This window comes from Ceratotherium simum, chromosome 3 (genome assembly GCF_057802395.1).
Source record: "Ceratotherium simum simum isolate JZ-2026a chromosome 3, ASM5780239v1, whole genome shotgun sequence".
Classification (NCBI taxonomy): domain Eukaryota; kingdom Metazoa; phylum Chordata; class Mammalia; order Perissodactyla; family Rhinocerotidae; genus Ceratotherium; species Ceratotherium simum.
In genome coordinates this window covers 63,842,944-63,865,440 of record NC_141902.1, presented here as the reverse complement: position 1 = coordinate 63,865,440, position 22,497 = coordinate 63,842,944, and the positions used below count along the sequence as shown (strand labels likewise).

Below are 22,497 nucleotides of genomic sequence, written 5' to 3'. Positions count from 1 at the left end.
CACTGGCATATTTTAAATCAAATACAAGACATAAAATTTTATCCATAAACAATTCAGTTTATATCTCTAAAAGATAATGATTGTATTTTGTAACCTAAATGTAATACCATCATCACACTTAATGCATTTGAAAATGTTTTCAATATCGTCTAGTCAATGTTCAATTTTCCCCAGTTGTTTTTACTTTTATTTTTTATGCCTTATTGAGGTATGATTGTTATACAAAACCTCTACATTATTAACGATATGATATTGTGCAATTTAAAATATATTGAGGGTAGATCTCATAAAGCAACCAAAAACAAAACACACATATGCACAAAAGAGCACAAGAAAATTTTTAGAGGTGACACATACGTTTAGTACCCTGATTGTGGTGATGGTATCATGGTGTATGCATATGTCCAAACTCATGAAAATATATACATTAAATATGTGTAATTTTTTGTATACTGTAAATTTTATTATCCCTGTATTTAAAACTGGTACAACTTAATCGAAATCTTAATATTTCTTCAGTAGATGTGCAGATGAAGTTAGAATGAAAACTAAGTTGATGTAATAAAAGAACTCCAATATCAGCTGCTTATAAAAAAAATTGTTGAATGGTATAGGTTGGCAGGTGACTTGAGATCATTCATGAACTGAATTCTTTCCATCTTGTTGTTCCCGTTTCCTCTGTTATTTTCCTCAGCTACAAGGTTGAGCAGGGTTGTAGTCATATCCATGTTCCGGCCAGCAGGAGGGGAAAGAGAGCATGGAGGAGCACACGCCCAAAGTCTAAGGCCCAGATTTGGAAGTGGTAGATAGCCCTCTACTCATATTGCATCGACAAGAGCAAAGTCAATTGGTTGAATTTATCTACAAGGGAGGCCCAGAAATATGATCTCTAGGTGACTAGTCATGGCCCAGCTGCTCCACTGTAGGAGAAGGGGAAAACAGATTGGTAACAAATTGCATTTTTCTGCCACAGTCCAGCCCTCTGGCCTTCCAGATATTCCTGCAGCCCCTACTTCTCACACATAGAATCTTTTACTCCCGCCCCATGAGAGAGGATACATAACCAGTCCAGTTACTGAAGCTACCTTAATGTCTGGGATTTCTGGGTGATGTGCAGTTTTCTCATTTTGGCTCTGATGTGGCTCTTCATGGTCCAGCAATCTGTAAACTCAGAAGAGATCTGCTTCTCCTGATATATAGAGATGGAACAAGAACAAGATCAGTGAAATAAAGACTTCCTTTCAGAAAAGGGAGAACCAGGAAACACACAGCAGTCCCTAATCAGTAGCAGGTATGCTGCTGAGCAAAACTTGCGAAGACTTTCTTCATACTGAGGTCTTGGAGTAAATTTCATGGTTAGCTCTTCTGGGTGCTGCCCTTTCTCTGTTTTCTGGGAGAAATCCCTTGTCCCTTGTCCTCTGTGGGCCCTAGCTCTGCCTTCTGGGAGGTTCTTCCTTGTCTGTTATTCTCCAAAGTCACAGGTAAATTGGATGTTTTTGAGAGTATGCCCTCTGTAGAGGCAGCTTAAGGGCAGGAACAATTATGAGTTTTAGCCAGCTGGGCTTTTGGGGTCTTGGGTAGTACAATTCCCTCAAAACCTTGGTAGGTTTCTGGTATGTTTGTTGCCAGCCACTTCCGTATGTCAGGAACCATCTCCAAAGTTATTTTCTGGACATAAAGTTCTTAACCCTCCGTTATTTCTAGACTCACAATTCTCTATCTCATTTTAATGCTGCTACCTCAAAGCCATCTGAAATAATAGTCTTGGATGGAAGTATAATATCCTCAATCTGACCTGTACTCCAGGACTGGATCTTTTTTTCTTTTTTCCTCATTGGGAGGTCTTTGAGAAAAGTTTTATGTCTTGCTGTTTGATATAGAGAAACAATTGGCTTCTCCACACTTGGGAGGTGCCAAATATCTAGACACTCTCTTTTCCCTTCCATCTGTGTTCATAAATTGGCTAATTCTTGCTTGACCTCATCTCTTTCTTATAATACCTTACTAAAAGCATTAAGCAGCTGCCAGTATGTGCTGAAATTTTGGCTCTTCTCTATTGCTTCACCTAGAAGGCTCCATAGTTACATGGTGTACTTTCTAAATTATCATAGATGATTGCTCTATCAGATGTTTTGCCACAGCATGAGAAAAATCACAAAGTTTCTAGCCTGAAATATGTTTACTCACCACCTAGTACCCAACCACTAAACCAGTACCATATAATTTAGGTATTTGTTATAGCAGCACCTGCCTCCTGATAGCAATTTTTGTCTTAGGGATAGGCTAGGCTGCTGTGACAAAGACACTATAAAATAACACTGGCTTTAAAAAACCCACAGAATTTATTTCTTTCATATCACAGTCCTTACATTCAGATTGGCTTGTGCCTCTGCTCCATATGGTCATTCAGGTACCCAGATTTCTTCCATTTTGCAGTTCTACCATTGCCTAGGGTGTCGTCCTCATCTTTAAGGCTGAAGCTGATAGTAGACACCTGTTTTTCTGCTAACAGGAAGGGGAAAGATCATGGAGGAATGTATAACCACTCTGTTAAGCCCTAAACTCAGAAGGTAGCACACATCACTCCTGTCAGATTCCGTTGGCATGTTCTAACTCACGTAGTCATGCCCACATGCAAGGGAGACTTGGGAACTGTGGTCTCGAGGTGAGCCACCATCCCAGCACAACTTTATTACCATGGAGAGTTTGGTGAACAGCTGGCACTCTCCATCATAGCACCTTTAATACTTATGTTACTTGTTCAATATATTATAACTCTGGAATTTATTATGCTTTACATTTTTTAATTCTTATTTTTAATTGGGCCTGAATGGCTGTTAATTTTACGATTCCTGAATTAATGTGTTCAGTTTCAGTTTATCTTTTTTTTTTTAAGATTATATATTTTATATAAAAGACTTGCTGAATTAAAGACATAAGAAATGAAAATTTACTTGATTTTCTTATTTATGTTTGGTTTTATTCTATTGAATTTAACCAAAAAAAAAAAAGCTGACTTTGTCAGTACCTTTTGTGCTAGTGATCTAGTATCAACTCATAAGGCTTTTTAAAAAACTCATGGGGAGGGCCGGCCCCGTGGCTTAGCGGCTAAGTGCGTGCTCTTCACTGCTGGCGGCCCGGGTTCGGATCCTGGGCGCGCACCAACGCACCGCTTTTCCAGCCATGCTGAGGCCACGTCCCACATACAGCAACTAGAAGGATGTGCAGCTATGACATACAACTATCTACTGGGGCTTTGGGGGAAAAATAAATAAACAAAGAAAAACCTAAAGTCTTTAAAAAACAAACAAACAAACAAACAAACAAAAAAAAACTCATGGGGAGTGTGAACACAGTCCTATTTTATGAATTTAACACTAATTTTTTTCATAATGCAAATATGAACTCTACTGTTAGAGAAGAAGCATTGTGTGATTTTTTAATATAATTTTTAGCAAAATGACCCTGCTTTGCATCATTAAGGGCAGACATTACAGTCTCTGCTTTTAAAAGGAAATATGAATTGTATAAGTCATACTTTATTTACTGTGGCTCTTCTATTAAAAAATGAGTATGATTCTTTAAAAAAAATATTGAGGTAACACTTCAAGGATCAAGTCAGTTATAGCCATGTTTAAAAATACACTATGAATAGAAAATTTAAGTTTGATTTTTGTTATCTGTGTTTACCTTTAGAAACCTTTAGAATGGCAGTATATTTCTGTCTTCTATAAGGATGACAATATTCCTTGGTCCTAATTATACAAAATTTATAAAATGATCTTGTTTAATCCATTTTCAGATAAAAAACTGATGCTTATAATGCTAAACTGAGAGTGAAGGATGTGAAGCTTGGTAGTTTAGAAATTGAAGAATGTATGCCTTCTATGGACCTAGCAAAACACCACGTGTCTTACCAACACATGTTCACCATTTATCATCTTCCTTTGTTCCTCAAAGCTATGGCTGACTGTCCTTCTAGCATACAGCTGCTTTGCGACCATGGGGCCTCGGTGAATGCCAAAGATGTAGTAAGTCAAAACATGTTTATTCTCATTTCAACTCAAGTATTCTAACTTTTGTGTTTTGGGAGATTTGTTGTCTTAATGCTGTTTCATTTTTCTTGTTGCTTAGGATGGGCGGACACCACTTGTTCTGGCTACTCAAATGTGCAGGCCAACAATATGTCAACTGCTGATAGATAGAGGGGCGGATATTAATTCCAGAGACAAACAAAACAGGTAATTAATTCTTTTATCACAGCTCCCCAGATGCCAGCTGGATGCACAGTGATTCTGAAACACTGCTGCTGTGACTTGGCCCTTCCATCCTCATGGTTCTCCCCTTCCTTGGAATTAGCACCCACTTCTTATTTTTCTTCAGAGTCTACTGAAGAAGGAAGGAGAGGGAAATAGGGGAAGATGACAGGCTAACTGCGGAATACAAGCAGTGATTAGGGCCTATGTTCAAGTCAAAGAACTGAAGAAAGAGGAATTATATCTCAGTTACTTTAAGCTTTAAAAAAGTCTTTAATGAAATGGTCTCAAATAAGATATGTGGAAGAAGAATAAAACATTACATGTACCGTCTGCTTCTTCGTTAGTGATTCTTTTGAGAGTAAAGTGGGTCTTGGCTATCCTGGAGGTTGACGTGTTTCAATATAGATTTTCTCAAGGTCTTTTCTCTCCTTACCCTGCCCGGGCTCAACGCCACCGCCTTCTCTGAAATTGAGATCATCTCTGTACCCCAAGATTCCCTTAGTTTATTTTTGCTTCTGTCTTTGCAACATCTTTGATGTTATTTTAGTCAGCGTGCACTCATACTTTGTATCTGTAATTCTCCCTTTCCCCTTCTGTAGCTCTAGTGTATCATGGTGCTTGCTATATTATAATTCTAATGTTTATGGTCACAAAATTTCTGACACCAAAGTATCTGAAATACATCCCCTTCATTAGTTTTGAAGCATTACAAAAATTTATAACAAGTTTCTGGGATTTTATAGATGATTACTAGTAAAATTGTTATTTTCTTTTGACTTAATTTTATTCTTCTAAACATATATTCTATTGTTTTTAGTTCATTGCAAATAGATAAGTATAATAAAATAATATTTAGACACCAGATTTTATAACTCTAATTGTTTTTATTGTTCAAGCATCTCAAAGGAGGAAATTCTTAAACAATTAAATCATTAACAGGATTATTAAGAAAGTGGTTTTTTTGTATTACTTTGTTTTTGCAGGTGGTGTGGTCTGGTTCCAAATATGACTAAGAAAATTTGATTTACAAATAAATTTTAGGATCAGAGAGGGATGATCTGGTTGATCCATGTATAATGCCTTATTTTTTTTTATGGATCTTATATTTTTCCAAGTACGTTTGTCTCTATTTTTTCTCACTGGGCCTTCACGAAAAAAACAGTGAGATAGGGCAATGTGTATTATACAGACTAGATAGCAGATGATGTTAAAAATAAGTTAAAATCTTAGTTTCTGACACTCTGTATTCAAGTTTCTTTTTTTTTTTCTTCCTGTCCTATCTATAGCATTTTTTTCCCTAATAAAAACTTTGTTAATGCCTATTGTATATAAAATTGTATTCTGTCAACTACTGGGGAGTATAAAAGAGAAATAAAACATACATAGCGGAGTAAAGACAAGAATCTTTCCTTATGAAATCCAGTGCATATTCACAATCGAAGACAGAGTTAGATACTGCAGGATAAGTCATTTCATTTCATTAGGTGTGGTTTTCTTCAGTGGTAAAAGTAGAGAATTGGACAAAATAATTTCTAGGGTCCTTTTAAATTTCTATGATGATTTAATTGTTTTGTTACATTATTACTATTTGCCGATATACTGTTAAATGCTTAAGTGCTGATTATTCTATCATGGCAGAATAAACAAATGGTCCATGATAATGGGATTAATTGAGGAAGGTTTATTTGAGGAGGTGAGTTTTGAAATTAAGGGTGAAGATGTGAATGTCTCCGGGTAGGAGAAGGAAGGCTCTTCTAAGGAGAGATATCAGGAACAGGAATCTGATTCTTGTTCTGGAGCAGAAGGGATTCACCTAGGGAGTTCTGCGTGGTGTGTTCATTCATGAAAGGACTTGAATAGTTTGGTAATTTACTTGTAGGACATAGAAGGACTGGAATAAAGAAGGTTAGTTTGGTAGTAGAAGTAACAAAGGTATATGAGGTGATATAAGATTTTAGCTCTGCAAACTAAGACACAAAGCAAATGTTTTTATGAATGTGATAAAGTTAAAATATAAGATAAAAATATGAAGTAAAATCTGTATCTGTAACAAGAATGACTTTTTTTTTTTTTTTTTTGGTGAGGAAGATTAGCCCTGAGCTAACGTCCATTGCCAATCCTCCTCTTTTTGCTGAGGAAGACTGGCCCTGGGCTAACATCCGTGCCCATCTTCTTCTCCTTTATATGGGACGCCACCACAGCATGGCTTGACAAGTGGTGCATCGGTGCGTGCCCGATATCCGAACCTACAAACCCGGGGCCACCGAAGCGGAGTGCGCGAACTTCACCACTACGCCACCAGGCCGGCCCCAAGAGTGACTTTTTAAAGCAGTATCTGTTCTTTAAGAAGGGGGGCCTCTGAAAGACTTCTGAAATATTTTCTTGGATCTTTCTCAAGGTCTCTTATTACTCTGTCTTTTCTTTTAGAACTGCTCTCATGCTAGGTTGCGAGTACGGTTGCAAAGATGCAGTAGACGTCTTAATTAAAAATGGTGCTGATGTAAGCTTGCTGGATGCCCTTGGCCATGATAGTTCTTACTATGCAAGAATTGGTGACAATCTGGACATTCTAACCTTATTGAAGACTGCATCGGAAAATACCAACAAAGGTACCAGCAGTTTTCTGTAGCTAGAAAAGTCCTGGTTAACGAAGAGCAGCTTTTAAAGATTTAGGTGGTAGAACTACAATTTATAAGAGGCAAAATGTTCCTTCTGATAAACAGCATTGGTTCTTCTCCCTCTATGCCATGGCTTTGTGTATTTACATTGTAGTCACTTGTTTTGAGGCAGTGTGTGTTGCATATATTGTCTGGTTTATCGAGTAAACCATACTATAGTGTGGATTCATTTAAGAACTGAGGAGAAAGAGTCAAATCAAGTGTTTTACTAATATATATATACACGTGTATATATGTATATATATATTTTATAAGGAGGGGTGAAGCTCTTTTGTACTTAGTTTTATTTTTATTTTTATTTTTTTTTTTATTATTTTTTATTTTATTTTATTTTTTTGTGAGGAAGATCAGCCCTGAGCTAACATCCGTGCTAATCCTCCTGTTTTTGCTGAGGAAGACCGGCTCTGAGCTAACATCTATTGCCAATCCTCCTCCTTTTTTTTCTTCCTCCCCAAAGCCCCAGTAGATAGTTGTATGTCATAGCTGCACATCCTTCTAGTTGCTGTATGTGGGACGCGGCCTCAGCATAGCTGGACAAGTGGTGCGTTGGTGTGCACCTGGGATCCGAACCCGGGCCGCCAGTAGCGGAGCGCGCGCACTCAACCACTAAGCCACCGGGCCAGCCCCTGTACTTACATAGTTTTAAAGAAAGAATCATTATTTAAATGTGTATATAAAATATTCAACCAATATTTATTGAATACCTGTGCCAAGTATTTTTCTATGTTTATTAAAGAGAAATTGGAAAATACAGAAAAGCACAACAAATAAAATTAGTCACTCATCCTACCACTGAGGAGCTTCAGTTAACATTTTGAGGGATATCCTTCCAGTCTTTCCCTATGCATAAAATTGAGGTCACTTGAGTGAGCTGTGGATTATTTTTTGTGTAATGTATTTTGAAGGCTTTTCCCTCAGAAATAAATATTTTTTCTACAGTATGATTTTTATTGATGCATAAAATTATATCTGTTTTAGTTTAATTTAAGCAATTTTCTGTAGGTGTCATTGAAGTTGTGTACAGTTTTTACCAGTATAAATAACAATTTAATGAATAAAAATTTTAGCATATTTTTATTATACCCTCAGGATCAATTCCTAGAAATTGAGTCATGAAGTTCCAGGGTATGCACACTTTATTGACAAATTGCCTTCCAATTTAGCAGAGTTTTAAATTTGACATTTTTTACCTGCCTCTCCCTAGCATTGAATATTTTCTACCTGGATGTTGTCATAGCAAAAAATCTTTGCCAGTTTGAAAGGCAAAAATGATATTTCACTTTTGTTTTAACTGTAAAGTAGTAGTAGAGTTCTTTTAGAGGAACCTTTAAAATGTATTTCTTTAAAATTGACTCAGTTGTATAGTTAGGGAACACGTATCCACCCAAGTTAACCTGCTGTTTCACTGTTCCTCTTTCTCCTCTCTTTCTCTCCCTTTAAATCTTCAGGGAGAGAACTTTGGAAGAAAGGACCATCTTTACAACAGGTAGGTATTAATTTTAAAAAATTGTATATATTGTGCAATTTAAGTAAAGTGCTTGCTCAGACTGGTTAATGTTTATACATAACTGTTTTGACTTTAAATGCATGCTGTTCTCTTCAGTTCATTGTGCCCTTGTAGAACTTAGGTACTAAGATCTTGAGGCTTTATCTTGATACCGTCACTCAGCTTGAGACAGTGGATCTTAATTACAATGAATGTATCCACAGGGAAATAAATAGCCTCCTGATTGCTGGCCTTGAATATCCAGCCCTTTGAAGTATAAGATACTGCACCTCGTTGAGATTCTTTTTTTTTCCCCCCCCCAAAGCCCCAGTAGATAGTTGTATGTCATAGCTGCACATCCTTCTAGTTGTTGTATGTGGGACACTGCCTCAGCATGGCCAGAGAAGCAGTGTGTCGGTGCGCGCCCGGGATCCGAACCCGGGCCGCCAGCAGCGGAGTGCGCGCACTTAACCGCTAAGCCACGGGGCCGGCCCTTGAGATTCTTAAATGATGAATTTTAGCCTGGCAGATCATAGACAGTTTGCCCCTATTCTCCCTTAATAACAGAACCAAATATTTACTGTTATGGGAAAATTCTTCCAATGCAGTAAGAAATGAAGAAAACAGAATTCAAAACTGGTTGTGTATTGTGATTTCAATACCACTGTTAGCGCTTTCTTTTTTTTGCTGTGTGTATTTAATTAATGAGGATTTTACTTAAAAAAAAAAAACACACACAATACATGAAATAATTCCTAGCTTACACTAATTTTATTATCAAATCACTGTTTAACCCTGGTTTTGTGTCCCAGTCTCAGTAAATGTCTTATCATTTTCCCCTCATCTCTTCGAGTGAAAGTAAGTGGGGTTGGTTTACGGCACTCGCACCATCTGCTCAAAAGCTAGTGTGGGCAGCTCTCCTCTTCTGCTGGCCATTCCTTTCCAAGCTTTCAGCTTTTCTCTAGTGAGAGGAACCTGAGCACTGAAGAGAAAGTCATCAGGTACCTTCTGAGCAATTCTGATCATCATTCTGCATCATTTCTCTACCTCTCACCTGATTCTAACAGCTATATTAAAGTATGTTTTCCTTTTTAATCCATCACAGTTAAGTAATAGGTTCATGCATGGGTCATGTCTGCTGTCACTTTTCTTTTCCATCTGGAGCAACTGTTTCAACCTTTTCTCCCATTCCTCAGATAACCTAAGTAGGGGTAGAGTGAAATAAAATGTACACTGTTATGTCTGTACCAGCTATCTCACACAGAATCCGAGAAAATGATTCCTGAAATATACAGATATTTAAAATAAGGAATTATTGAATATTACTATGGGAATGATATTCTGCTTAGTGCTCTAGGAGTTATCTAAACGAACACATGGAGTTAATTTTCTGCTAGGAACAGTAAACTCATTTGTTTCCATTATTTATTAAGTATATTTTAAAATATCTGCTGTAAGTGGGATTTGTTCTTGTACTAAGGGAGGTGTAATCCCTGTTATCAAGAGGACTACAGTATAGTTTAAAAAATAAGATTTACTCAGTTATTTGCTTAACAGATATCTGTAGAGCACCTACTATATGCCAGTTACTGTTCTAAGTGCTGGGGATATCATGGTAGTCAAAGTCCCTGCCCTCATGGAGCTCCCAGCCTCGTGAGAGAGATGAGCAATAAGCACATTAGTATCATAGCAGATGCTTTGAGGAAAAGTGGCACAGGATTAGGGGATGAAGAGGGAGAGGGCAGGAACCTGTTTTAGATTGTGTGGTCAGCAAAGGCCTCTCTCAGGAAGTGACATTTGAGCAGAGGTCTCAAGGACGTGAGGAGGGAGCCACGGGGCTCTGTGGGAGGAGCCTCGCAGGTGGAGGGAAGGGCAAGTACCAAGCTGCTGATGAGGGAGCATTTGAGCATGTCCATGGGCAGTAGAAGGCCAGAGCGACAGGAGTGATGTGCACATGGCAGAGCAAGAGAAGAGATGGGTGAGGTGACCAGGTGCCACATTATGAAGGACCCTCTGAAGGGAAGGCGGGGGTGAAAGTGGTATGATGAGACTGGCCAGATTCCATGTGAAGAACAGTCCTTTGGTGGAAGAAATGAGGCTAGAAATGTAGTTGAGCCAAATTGTGGGTACAGAATGTCTTCTTAATGGGACCTTGTCCCTCTCATTCTAAATGCAAACTCATTAGCATTATAGTTTAAACACTTGGTTAAACAAATTCCACAAATAATACAAAACAGAAAAAAATTTTCCTGGAGAATTAAAGCATTAGCTTTTTTTCTTTTTAAGCTCTCGGAAAGGAAGAAAGAAATAGCTTTCTAAATTATTGCGCAGATTTAAAGGGGAATTTGGGCAAAAAAAGGTTATTTGCTCTCTTGTTTAATAATTGTGTTGTGTTTTTATTAAAGCAAATCTCTAAGCTGGAGTAAAGTTTCAAAGCAGTAAGTGTACAAAAACAGAACACATACCCGACTAGGTCATTTAGAGATCTTTTATAAAGCTCTGGTCAGAGGATTGTCTGTCTCTTTCTTACCACACCCCTTGATATTTTTTTTTCATCAGTACTCAAAGAAATAAATAATTTTTGTATTTTCTTTCAACATTAATGTAACTCCCCCTCTTCTTTCTTTTAAAGACTAAATTCTTCCTTTGGGAATGGTTGATAATGCTTTATAGCACAACTTTAGTTTTGTGTCTAGTACAAATTCTTCTTTTGAAAATTTGGTGACTTTAGTTAAAATAAATCTTAACAATAAGGATTTTAAATTTTGTTATTTTTTAGTATTTTAAGATAAATTACACTTGATTTATTTAAAACCTATAATCCTTGGGCCGGCCCTGTGGCTTGGTGGTTAAGTGCGCGCGCTGCGATGCTGGTGGCCCGGGTTCGGATCCCGGGTGCGCATCGAGGCACCACTTCTCCGTTCATCCTGAGGCCGAGTCCCGGATGCAGCAACTAGAAGGATGTGCAGCTACGGCATACAGCTATCCACTGGGGCTTTGGGGGGAAAAATAAAATAAATAAAATCTTTAAAAAAAAAAAAAATAAATAAATAAAACCTATAATCCTTGAAGATGCTTTCCATTTGGAGTTCTAAGAGGAAACACTGCCACCTTGTGTTATGTACAGTAAAATTTAATGTTGGATAAGCTGAAAATCTCTAATTGGGTATATTACTTATTGAAGAAAATGTACTCTTCTATATTCTCATTCTTGCTAACCTGTGTTCTTTTACGTTTTACAAAGCGAAATTTGACACACGTGCTAGATGAAGTAAATATGAAGTCAAACCAGAGAGAGCATCAAAACATTCAGGTAAAAAGAAAAAAAAAATAATATCTTCCTTTGCAAATAATTCCAGTGTTATTTGTAGTGGGGTGGGGGGAAGAGAGGGAGCAAAAACATGGCGGAAAGGAGAGGCAGCTTGTTCTGTTTTGTGATTCAATTTTCTTGCCCAGTTCTTTCAAGAGGAATCGACTCTTGATATGAATGTTTGCGTCAGTATTATCTTACAGAAAATATTGTTTTAATATCTATTAGGAAGCAAATAATTTAACAATTTTATATAACTTTTTGTTGATTTAAATATATCTGTTTTGGGCCGTAAATCTGTATTCATTTTAGAAAATTAATTATAGTGATAAAAATGATAGTTATTAATGTAAATAAAATAAAACCCGAACTTCTTCTTAGAGTATGTTTTATTTTGATTAAGAAAAAAAATTTTGTTAACCACACAGCACTTTTTACCTTTTATATTTGTCAAAGTGTGCAAAAAATAATTATTATGTGGATTATATTGGAGGAAGATCCCATAGTTAAATGGTTTATTTTATGACTGAAATACCATTAGAATATAAATTGAATAGCTGTTTTCCATATGATAAAACAAAAGCATTTTTTTTGGGTTTTCATAGTTTACTATGTGCTGTTAAGAAAGTGAACGTTAGCCTTAAATTAGAGCCTTAAATGTTTTATCAGAGCACTGAAGTGATGATTAGTTTAACAAAAGCATTAGAATAGACTAATACACTTGAGAGATGTTAAGCAAAAGTTAAAATGGCATATTCTTCTGTTTTCTATTTTTAGATGATGCTTTTTTAGTATTAGAATCATGATGGTTTGCAGTGTTGTATATATTTGTATTCGTTAGATATCATAGGACCATAAATTTTTATATTATTTCTGGTCTATAGATTTTAAATCATTTGAATGTCATTGAAATTATTGCATCTTTGTACTTAAAGCTGTTTTATATATGTATATATCTGTATATGATAGCGAACTGCTTTTAAAAATGTCTTCCATAAGAACTGCTCTTTTAAGATTGGTGTAGCCCCTGTTATCTTTACTATTTAAGGATCTGGAGATTGAAAATGAAGATTTGAAAGAGAGGTTGAGAAAAATTCAGCAAGAACAGAGAATATTATTGGATAAAGTCAATGGTTTACAACTACAGCTGAATGAGGTAAATAATCTGCATAATACAAAAAAATCCAAACTATTTTACTCCCAGTAATCATCATCCATAACAAATTGTTAATGCTCACCTGTCACATCAGGTCATGGTGCTGGGTGCTAACGGAGATGAAATCAGGTCATTGCCCTTGAGGAAAGTTATATCTTACTGGGACCTTTACATGACACCTTTAATGTCAAGTGTAAGAACAGAGAATACTGTTGATGCGTGGTAATAACAAAGGACTGAACTAGAGTTGGGGCTATGAGATTGGAGAGGAAGGAGTAGACAAAAGATGTGAGGTGCAAGAGCAATGGAGTTGGCAATAGATGGTTTCTCAGAAGAATCAAAAGTGCTTCTGAACCTGGTTAGTGAGAAGAGGGAATGACAATTCAGACAACAGAATTGGGAGTACATAGACATTGTCTTCTCACGTCCTGTCCCCAATCTTAAAGACGTGTGCCAGTCTTTTAAAAAGATAGTTGCCAAGCTCATGCCTTTCAAAGCAAACTTTCAAGATTGAAAATACATTTCTTCTTCTTTTTAATTTAGGAAGTAATGGTTGCTGATGATCTGGAAAGTGAGGTAGGATGATAAATTTTACTTTAAAGCTGTGAAATGTAAATTGAACATGATATTGCAGAAGATGTTTATGTCCCAAATTGAGATGGAGACCAGGATTCTATTGCTGCTCAAAGGGAAAAACAAAACCTACATGTAACTGTAAAAGTATATTTTGAGTATAGTGGCATGGGTTGTCATAGGTATTTTGTTGTTATTGCCTCTGAATGTCTCATTTTATGTGAAACTTTTCATGAAAAGATATAAAATTCCAAACACTATAAAGTAAATGTCTGAAAATAATAAGATTTAAAACAAACAATAGAAATTTGAATTTTTCATAATATCATTTGTATATATTGTATATTTTATTAGTATATTTGTAGAAATTTTCAACTCTACTAACAGTTAAAAATCTACCAGGTTAGATAATTTATTAACTGCAGTCCTCAAAGTAATTCTAACTTACATTTTCTAAAACACATTTCTAATCCAGTTTCAAGCACAGGGTGATTTTGCTCTGTATTTATTTCTTTTCATTTCAGAAAGAAAAGCTGAAGTCCCTTTTGGCAGCTAAAGAAAAGCAACATGAAGAAAGCCTGAGAACTATTGAGGTTCTGAAAAATAGATTTAAATATTTTGAGGTATAGAAAGCTTAAATTATTTCATGTAACTCATAATAGGCAATAGTAAGGGGCTTGGAGTCACACTTGAATTTGAATTATCACTCTCTTCTTTATATTGTGACCTCGGGCAGTTTATTTAAAGTCTCTGAGCTTGTTGCTGCTTCTGCAGAATCGAGGTGGTCGTCCCTTTCTCCACAGAGTTGTTATAAAGGTTAAATGAGGTAATTGAAATTGACTAGCATTTAGTTCAGTTCTGATTTCTCTTCCCCAGCTTTCCTCTTTGTCCATCTTCTTACTTGTACCAGTAAATTTGGAATGATTATGATGGTGATAATAACAAAGCGTCATATTGGTGGTATTTCCGGGATTATCTCAGAAAGGATTTTGTGCATATCTGGATTAACTAGAACACTTGTTTTGTGAGAGTAGTGTGTTAATAAGGCACAGATCATATACTCATCTTTGGTTGGATCAGTTAGCTCTTAGTCTTTCCAAGGCCATGGATTTTTTTAAACTTTTTATTGAAATACAATATACATTAAAAAGTACACAGGTTAAAGTGTATAAGTTTAAGAATTTTCTCAAATTGAGCACACCCAGCTCAAGAAACAATGTCACTGTTACCCAGAGGCATCCTCATACTTGCTTCCTGTCCCTACCCACACTCACCACATCAAGAGTGACCACTCTCCTGACTTTTAATTGCAAAGGTTTGTTTGCAAGGCCATAATATATATTTTATAAATGTTGTTCATCACTAGGGGGTTACTGAAGAGGGTGGCTGTTTCAATATGACTCATTTATCTTTATTAGGGAGTACAACTCCAAAGTACTTAACAAAAGTAATTTTTTTTCTTTATAAATAAAAAAAATGTGGTCGGCTATGAAAAAGAATATAAAGACATGGATGAATTTCACAGACAATGTTGCATGAAAGAAATCAGACACAGAGTACATAATGCATGATTCCATTTTTACGAAGTTTAGAATCCTACAAAACTGATCTGTGATGATGGAGGTCAGAATAGAGGCTGTCCTTTGGGGAAGGATTACTGACTGGGATGGGGCATGAAGAAGCTTCTGAGCGTGCTGGAAATGTTCTATGTCTTGATCTGGGTTGTGATTACACAAGGTGTACATATCCAGAAGTTCATTGCACTGTACACTTAATGTGTACTTTATTGCAGGTGAGTTATGCCTTGATACATTTTAAAAAATAAAACAAAAAAAGCGTGTTTAAATTTATATGACTGAATTCTGAAGATTACTCAGAAACAGTTTTATAAGCTAAAGAATAATCTGTTATAGTGCCTTCTATCTTTTTCACATTTGAAGGGTTTTTTAAGGTTAACAGTGAAACTAGTAATAGCTAACATTTTCATAGCACTGGCCATGTGCCAGAAACCACTCTGTGTACTTTACATGCATTTAATAAACACATCAATTCTCTATGGTAGGTTTTATTATTATCTCTACTTTATAAGTGAGGAACCTGAGGCACAGAGCATTTACCCATGAAGGGTTTTATAAATACTAAGCGGCAGAGCCAGATCTTGAACCCAGGCAGTCTGGCTCCTTTGTGCTCTTAACTATAGTACTAGTTTTATGCTCAGAATAGCTTGAATGAGAAAGTATAGAGGCATATACGGGCCCTTTGAAGTACTCATCAAAGTTTGACGCCTATAATTGGGTACTCTTTATGTTATTACTTTTCTTCTAAGAGTAGACTTTCATGTCTTAAGAATAAGGTGTTTTTCTGTAACTTTAGACAGACTTAGAGGCAAGTCTGTAACTTTCCATGAGGTTATAATAAACTATAGAAAAATAACTTTATTATTATTGTTATACATAATTATTTTTATTTAAAGTAGTATATATTTATTTCAGAAAAATTAGAAAATATAATTAAACTAAAAGCAGAAAATAAGCACACCTATAATCCCAGCACTCTTAGCACCTGGCTCGTATCCTTTCAGACCTTTCTTTGTGCATAACTTGTGTTACATACATATTCAACAGGTAGGAATATTGTACATCCTGTTTTGTAACTTTTTTCACTCAATATAGTGGGGACGTTTTCCCCAGTCAGTACGTATTCTTTATGATGAATTTTTATACTAGAAATGATTTTTTACTTTCAAAAAGAAAATTATGGGGCCCACTTCATATGTGACCCAGTATTTATGAAAGCAGCCATTAAAAACTAAGAATTCATCATTTACAAATACTGTATATCCACTGTGTCGTCTCACATGCTTAAAAATCTTCATAAACTGCCAACAGAATTGCTGTGTTATGTGTAATACTTAATAGGTAGGCATTTCCTTTGTGTTTATAGGAAAAATATGGGAAAATATGGATATTTTAGAACTTGTGAGGCTAATTTTACATTATAACTCATGCATTTGTTTTCATTTGAGTGATTAAGGAAAGGTAATAAACCCAAACTAAGTTTTTTGAACTCCTTATGTGCGTAGGCCACCCCCAACCGTACATGCATGAGCCCATTGAGTAACTATTGCAAACTCTAGTATTAAATATTACATAGAACAAAGAGCTTAACTAAGTTTACAGACATTTTTCCATACCCTTGGGGCACTAAGAATTAGCAGAGGTGGCATTAATTTATTTATAGGACTGTGGACCGTTCTTATCGTAGTATCTAGATCAGAGTTTGACGCGTGGCTGTTAGTACTGATACACACAAATATACAAACATGAACTACATCTACATCTCTTTACTCTTGAAATTATAATATTTTAGTTGATATGTTAGATTCTTTGTATTTGGCTTACTTGGAAAAAAGGAGCAACCCAAATATATTTTGATTCAGAGCATCTAGATTTTCTCTATTATTCTCTTTCTCCTAACTGATGCATTGATGGATTTATTACTGTGTGTAGGTCTTTGTCGCAATTTCATTTCCTGCTCTTTGTCTCATTTTACCTTCAAAAGTAATCAGTATTCTATAAATTCTGATAAAAGGGGTTATGTGGCTATATCACAATGAAGTAGGCTTTCCGTTCCCAACAGTGGTAAAGTGAGTACTTGATGGGAATGTGGCATTTCCTTCGTTTTGAGGCAGAGAAGCAGCGGAGAGTATGCATTGAAAGGTGTTTCAGTTCATTTGGACCTCACTTTTTTTCTTATGAGCAATAAAATTTTTCCTTGATACACTCGGCTGCTTTTATTAAAATGCCTCGTGAAGTGGTTTATTCCCAACTGATCTCTCTAATTGTTGCTAGTGCTGTGTCCTTTTGTGGGTTCCAGTAGAACAATACTCAGGAGAAACAAGGAATGTTGAAAATGTGGTTTTAATGACTGTATCCTTTAGAGCTAAAATAGATATAGAATTTAACAAAATAAAGCAATATTCACCTAAAATGTTTTAATTATACTTCTGATTTCAGAGTGATCATTTAGGATCAGGAAGTCATTTCAGTAACCGTAAGTATAAAAGTATAGATTATCATTACAGTTCACCCAGTTCAAGCAAAGAATAATATTTATGCCTATTTATTCTGTCTAACTGTATATGATACTCCTGCTGCTAAACTTCATCCGGCTACTTGTGTGTTATACTCAATACATGCAACCAAGAAGAGGTTGAGATGACTACTATAGCCTCTAAAAGAATCTGGTAATCACTGAGGCTCTGATTTTCCTTAGCCACTTATATTTTTAAATTGTATATTGTATGAATTACCAAATTTGCCTTGTCGATTAGTGGACATTTATCTTGTGATATTTGGGGCTTGTTTTTTATGGAAAGAAACATAAGATTTGGAGATATCTTTGGATATAGTCTCAATGCAGGTAGACATTTTAAAATTAATTAGAAGTTCCGTAAGTAATTATTTATTACTTATTTTAAGACTATACATAATTAATCTTCACTTTTGTTTATTATTCACTCATTTTAAATAATTTCTCTAGAAAATCTATTTTTTTGCTTCCCAGTGAATATTAAATTACATTCTAGCTAATTACAACAGTAATATTTATCCTTTAAATTGCAAAAGAACACCATTTTTATTTTAACTGATGGTAAGATACATATTTTATAATAATCATGTAGCTTATTTAGTCTAACAATCTTAGATATTTCTCAAAACCAACTTAGTCTCTATTCAGAAGAATATAGATTCTTTCCTTATGTATATAGAAATACTAAGGAAAAATATGGATATTTTAGAACAAGGATAATTTTATGTTGTAACTCATGCTTCTCTTTTGTTTGAATAATAAAGGAAAGATAATAACACCAAATTAATATGTATCCTACTTTGGTATGGATATTTAAGATATCATTTATTTGGATTTACTTAGGAAAAGAAGATATGCTTCTTAAACAAGGTCAAATGTACATGCCAGACTCACAGGTAATACTATTTTTTTTATTTTAAAAAATATTTATAAAAAATATTTGTGACTTTTTAGAAAGAGGAAAATAGCATTGTATATTTATCAAGTATATTTACATTGAATAAGGTTTTCATTATCAAAGAAAAGTTGGTCTTGCGTTCTTGAGAATAAAAAGAGATAAAAGCAGATGTTGCTGTTTCTGGTGCCCTCTAGAGTATTTTTGATAACAGTGGCTTAAATAAGGGATTTGAAATAAAATTTCATTGTCTTTGATAGTAAACCTCTATTCATTAACAGCAATCTGTTAACTCTTCATATTTGCTCTTATAAAGGGGAAGACAAGGATGAGTAAATCAAAAGTCATTTGTTTTGGCTTTGAAATGTGTTTTTCCTTGCATTGAAATATATATTCTGTGTTTTGGAAATTCACCTCAAAATAAAGAAAGCTTCCAAGAGGGATTGTTGTCTGATTTTCTTACTTGTTTATCTGCTCCTCACCTTTACTTTCCAGTAGATACAAGGTTTGCATTTCTAGTACCTCCTAGGGACTGCAGACCTGGTAAATATTTGGGCTTTTCTTTTTCTTACAACAGTAAAACCTGCCTATTAAGATAGTGCGATGTACTCATAGCCCATAGCTTTTATCAATGAATTAGTACTTGTAAAGATAATTTCTATGAAATATTATTATTAATAATAATTTCTATGAAATTATTTAGATTTAAAATTGCAATCTTTGTTTTTATTTAAGGGTTCTGATGGCTTTCTTTAGAATTTGAAGTTCTAAGCACATTATGTGCCATCAAATAGAAATAGTAAATGTGTTTTGATAAAGTTGATACTCATGTGTAGGTAGGTATTATGAATGAGGAAAGAAAGAGAAAATAGTACCCAGAGGCCACAACTATTTTCCTTCTTTGTTCTGCCAGAAATACACTTAAATAAATAGACTTTCAAAATGTCAGTGCTTAAGAGTGTGTTAAGGAAATCGTACTTAGAACTGTTTTTGTTACTTCAAAAATCAGTACCGTATTTTTCCAGCATAACTAGTCTGAAAACCCTTGACTACTGATGATATGTAAACTTTCTATAAGTTTGGCAAATAAGTGTCTTCTTGAGGCTTTTTTGATTGAGATATATATATTTTTTTTTTTTTTTTTGCTTTTCAGTGTACTTCCCCAAGTATGCCAGCCCATATGCAAAGCCGATCCATGTTAAGACCACTGGAGCTATCATTACCCAATCAAACCTCATATTCCGAAAATGAAATTTTAAAGAAAGAGTTAGAAGCAATGAGAACTTTCTGCGATTCAGCAAAACAAGACCGACTCAAGCTCCAAAACGAACTGGCTCACAAGGTGGCAGAGTGCAAAGCTTTAGCCTTAGAATGTGAAAGGGTCAAGGAGGATTCAGATGAACAGATAAAGCAATTAGAAGATGCATTAAAAGATGTGCAGAAGAGAATGTATGAGTCAGAAGGTAAAGTGAAGCAAATGCAGACGCATTTTCTTGCCCTTAAAGAGCACCTCACAAGTGAAGCAGCGACAGGGAATCACAGGTTAACGGAGGAACTGAAGGATCAGCTGAAAGACATGAAAGCAAAGTATGAAGGTGCTTCAGCAGAAGTGGGAAAATTAAGAAACCAAATCAAACAAAATGAGATGTTGGTAGAAGAGTTTAAGAGGGATGAAGGCAAGCTGGTAGAGGAAAATAAGCGATTGCAGAAGGAGTTTAGTATGTGTGAAATGGAGCGAGAGAAGAAAGGAAGAAAGGTTACAGAAATGGAAGGCCAGTTAAAAGAATTGTTAGCAAAGTTGGCCCTTTCCATTCCTACAGAAAAGTTTGAAAACATGAAGAGCTTATTATCAAATGAAGTAAATGAGAAGGCAAAAAAATTAGTGGAGATGGAAAGAGAATATGAAAAATCACATGGTGAAATTAGACAGTTAAAGAGAGAACTTGAGAATTCTAAGGCCAAGCTTGCTCAGCATGTCAAACCAGAGGAACATGAACAGCTCAAGAGCAGATTAGAGCAAAAATCAGGAGAACTTGGGAAGAAGGTCACTGAATTAACATCAAAAAATCAGACGTTACAAAAGGAAATTGAAAAGGTGTATCTGGATAATAAGCTCCTTACCCAGCAAGTACATAACCTAACAATAGAAATGAAAAATCATTACGTTCCTTTAAAAGTTAGTGAAGAAATGAAAAAGTCACATGATGTAATTGTTGATGATTTGAATAAAAAGCTTTTAGATGTCACACAAAAATATACAGAAAAGAAGTTGGGAATGGAGAAATTGCTAATGGAAAATGACAGCTTAAGTAAGAATGTTAGCCGCATGGAATCTGTGTTCGTACCTCCTGAGAAACATGAAAAAGAGATAATGGCTCTGAAATCCAATATTGTTGAACTTAAAAAACAGCTCACTGAACTTAATAAAAAATGTGGGGAAGACCAAGAAAAGATATATTCACTCATGTCTGAAAATACCAACTTGAAAAAGACTGTGAGTCATCAATGTGTGCCAGTTAAGACCCACGAAGAGATTAAAACTGCATTGAGTAGCACATTAGATAAAACTAACAAAGAGTTATTAGATGTGAAGAAAAAGTTTGAAGATATAAATCGAGAATTTGTAAAAATAAAAGATGAGAATGAAATATTAAAAAGAAACCTGGAAAATACTCAGAACCAAATAAAAGCTGAGTATATCAGCCTAAAAGAGCATGAGGAAAAGATGAGCACTGTAGGTGAGAGCCTGAAAAATGTGCAGGCTAACAGTGCTGAAATACTGGCTGACTACCGAAAAGGCCAAGAAGAGATTGTGACGCTCCATGCTGAAATTGAAGCCCAGAAAAAGGAACTTGACACAATACATGAATGCATTAAGCTAAAATACGCTCCGATTGTCAGCTTTGAAGAGTGTGAGAGAAAATTTAAAGCAACAGAGAAAGAACTAAAAGAGCAGTTATCAGAGCAGACACAGAAGTATAATGTCAGGGAAGAAGAGGCCAGGAAGTACAAGCAGGAGAATGACAAGTTAAAGAAGGAGATTCTCACTCTGCAGAAGGATTTAAAGGATAAGAGTGTGCTCATTGAGAATTCACATGAAATGGAAAGAACATTAAGCAGAAAAACAGAAGAGCTGAACAAACAGTTAAAAGACCTGTCACAGAAACACACAGAAGTAAAGAACGAGAGAGAGAAGCTAATAGAAGAAAATGCCAAACAGACTTCTGAGATCCTTGCAGCACAAACTCTTTTGCAAAAACAGCATGTTCCATTGGAACAGGTTGAGGCCCTGAAAAAATCTCTTAATGGCACAATTGAGACTCTAAAGGAAGAACTGAAGAATAAGCAAAGGTGTTATGAGAAAGAGCAGCAGACTGTGACCAAACTGCAGCAGATGTTGGAGAATCAGAAGAACTCTTCTGTGCCCCTGTCAGAGCATTTGCAGATTAAGGAAGCCTTTGAGAAAGAAGTTGGAATCATAAAAGCTAGCTTGAGAGAAAAGGAAGAAGAAAGCCAAAACAAAACTGAAGAAGTCTCCAAACTCCAGTCTGAGGTTCAGAATACTAAACAAGCATTGAAAAAACTAGAGACTAGGGAGGTAGTTGATTTGTCTAAATATAAAGCAACGAAAAGTGATTTGGAGACCCAGATTTCCAACTTAAATGAAAAATTGGCCAATCTGAATAGAAAGTATGAAGAAGTATGTGAGGAGGTTTTGCATGCCAAAAAGAAGGAACTATCTGCCAAAGATGAGAAGGAATTACTACATTTCAGCATCGAGCAAGAAATCAAGGATCAGCAGGAACGATGCGATAAGTCCTTAACAACAATCACCGAGTTACAGAGAAGAATACAGGAATCGGCTAGACAAATCGAAGCTAAAGATAATAAGGTAAGCACCGAGGAGTCTGCATGGCTTTGCTCTGGAAACTCCAGAGCAGAACTGCCAGAGTAGAGTAGGGCTCTTGACCGTAGCATCCCACAAGACAGGCTTGCAAAAGCATTAACAAAGTGACCCTTAAATGCCACCTTTCCAGTTGGACTACTG

General features: G+C 35.6%; 1 protein-coding gene across 6 annotated transcripts in view; it reads left to right on the top strand.

Annotated features, from left to right (window-relative positions):
• The window catches only part of UACA (uveal autoantigen with coiled-coil domains and ankyrin repeats), a 90,160-nt gene that overhangs the window by 59,463 nt on the left and 8,200 nt on the right, over positions 1-22,497 (top strand). For 4 of the 6 annotated variants that reach the window (XM_087428619.1, XM_087428618.1, XM_087428620.1 and 1 more), the window contains exons 6-16: positions 3,961-4,031; positions 4,135-4,241; positions 6,687-6,868; positions 8,386-8,423; positions 11,668-11,736; positions 12,758-12,889; positions 13,433-13,465; positions 13,987-14,085; positions 17,479-17,515; positions 18,398-18,450; positions 19,603-22,341. In XM_087428619.1, coding sequence (XP_087284745.1) covers positions 3,961-4,031; positions 4,135-4,241; positions 6,687-6,868; positions 8,386-8,423; positions 11,668-11,736; positions 12,758-12,889; positions 13,433-13,465; positions 13,987-14,085; positions 17,479-17,515; positions 18,398-18,450; positions 19,603-22,341 — 3,560 coding nt within the window. The remainder of the gene's footprint in view (positions 1-3,960; positions 4,032-4,134; positions 4,242-6,686; positions 6,869-8,385; positions 8,424-11,667; positions 11,737-12,757; positions 12,890-13,432; positions 13,466-13,986; positions 14,086-17,478; positions 17,516-18,397; positions 18,451-19,602; positions 22,342-22,497) is intronic. The other 2 variants (XM_004421759.3, XM_004421760.3) reach the window with 1 other exon arrangement.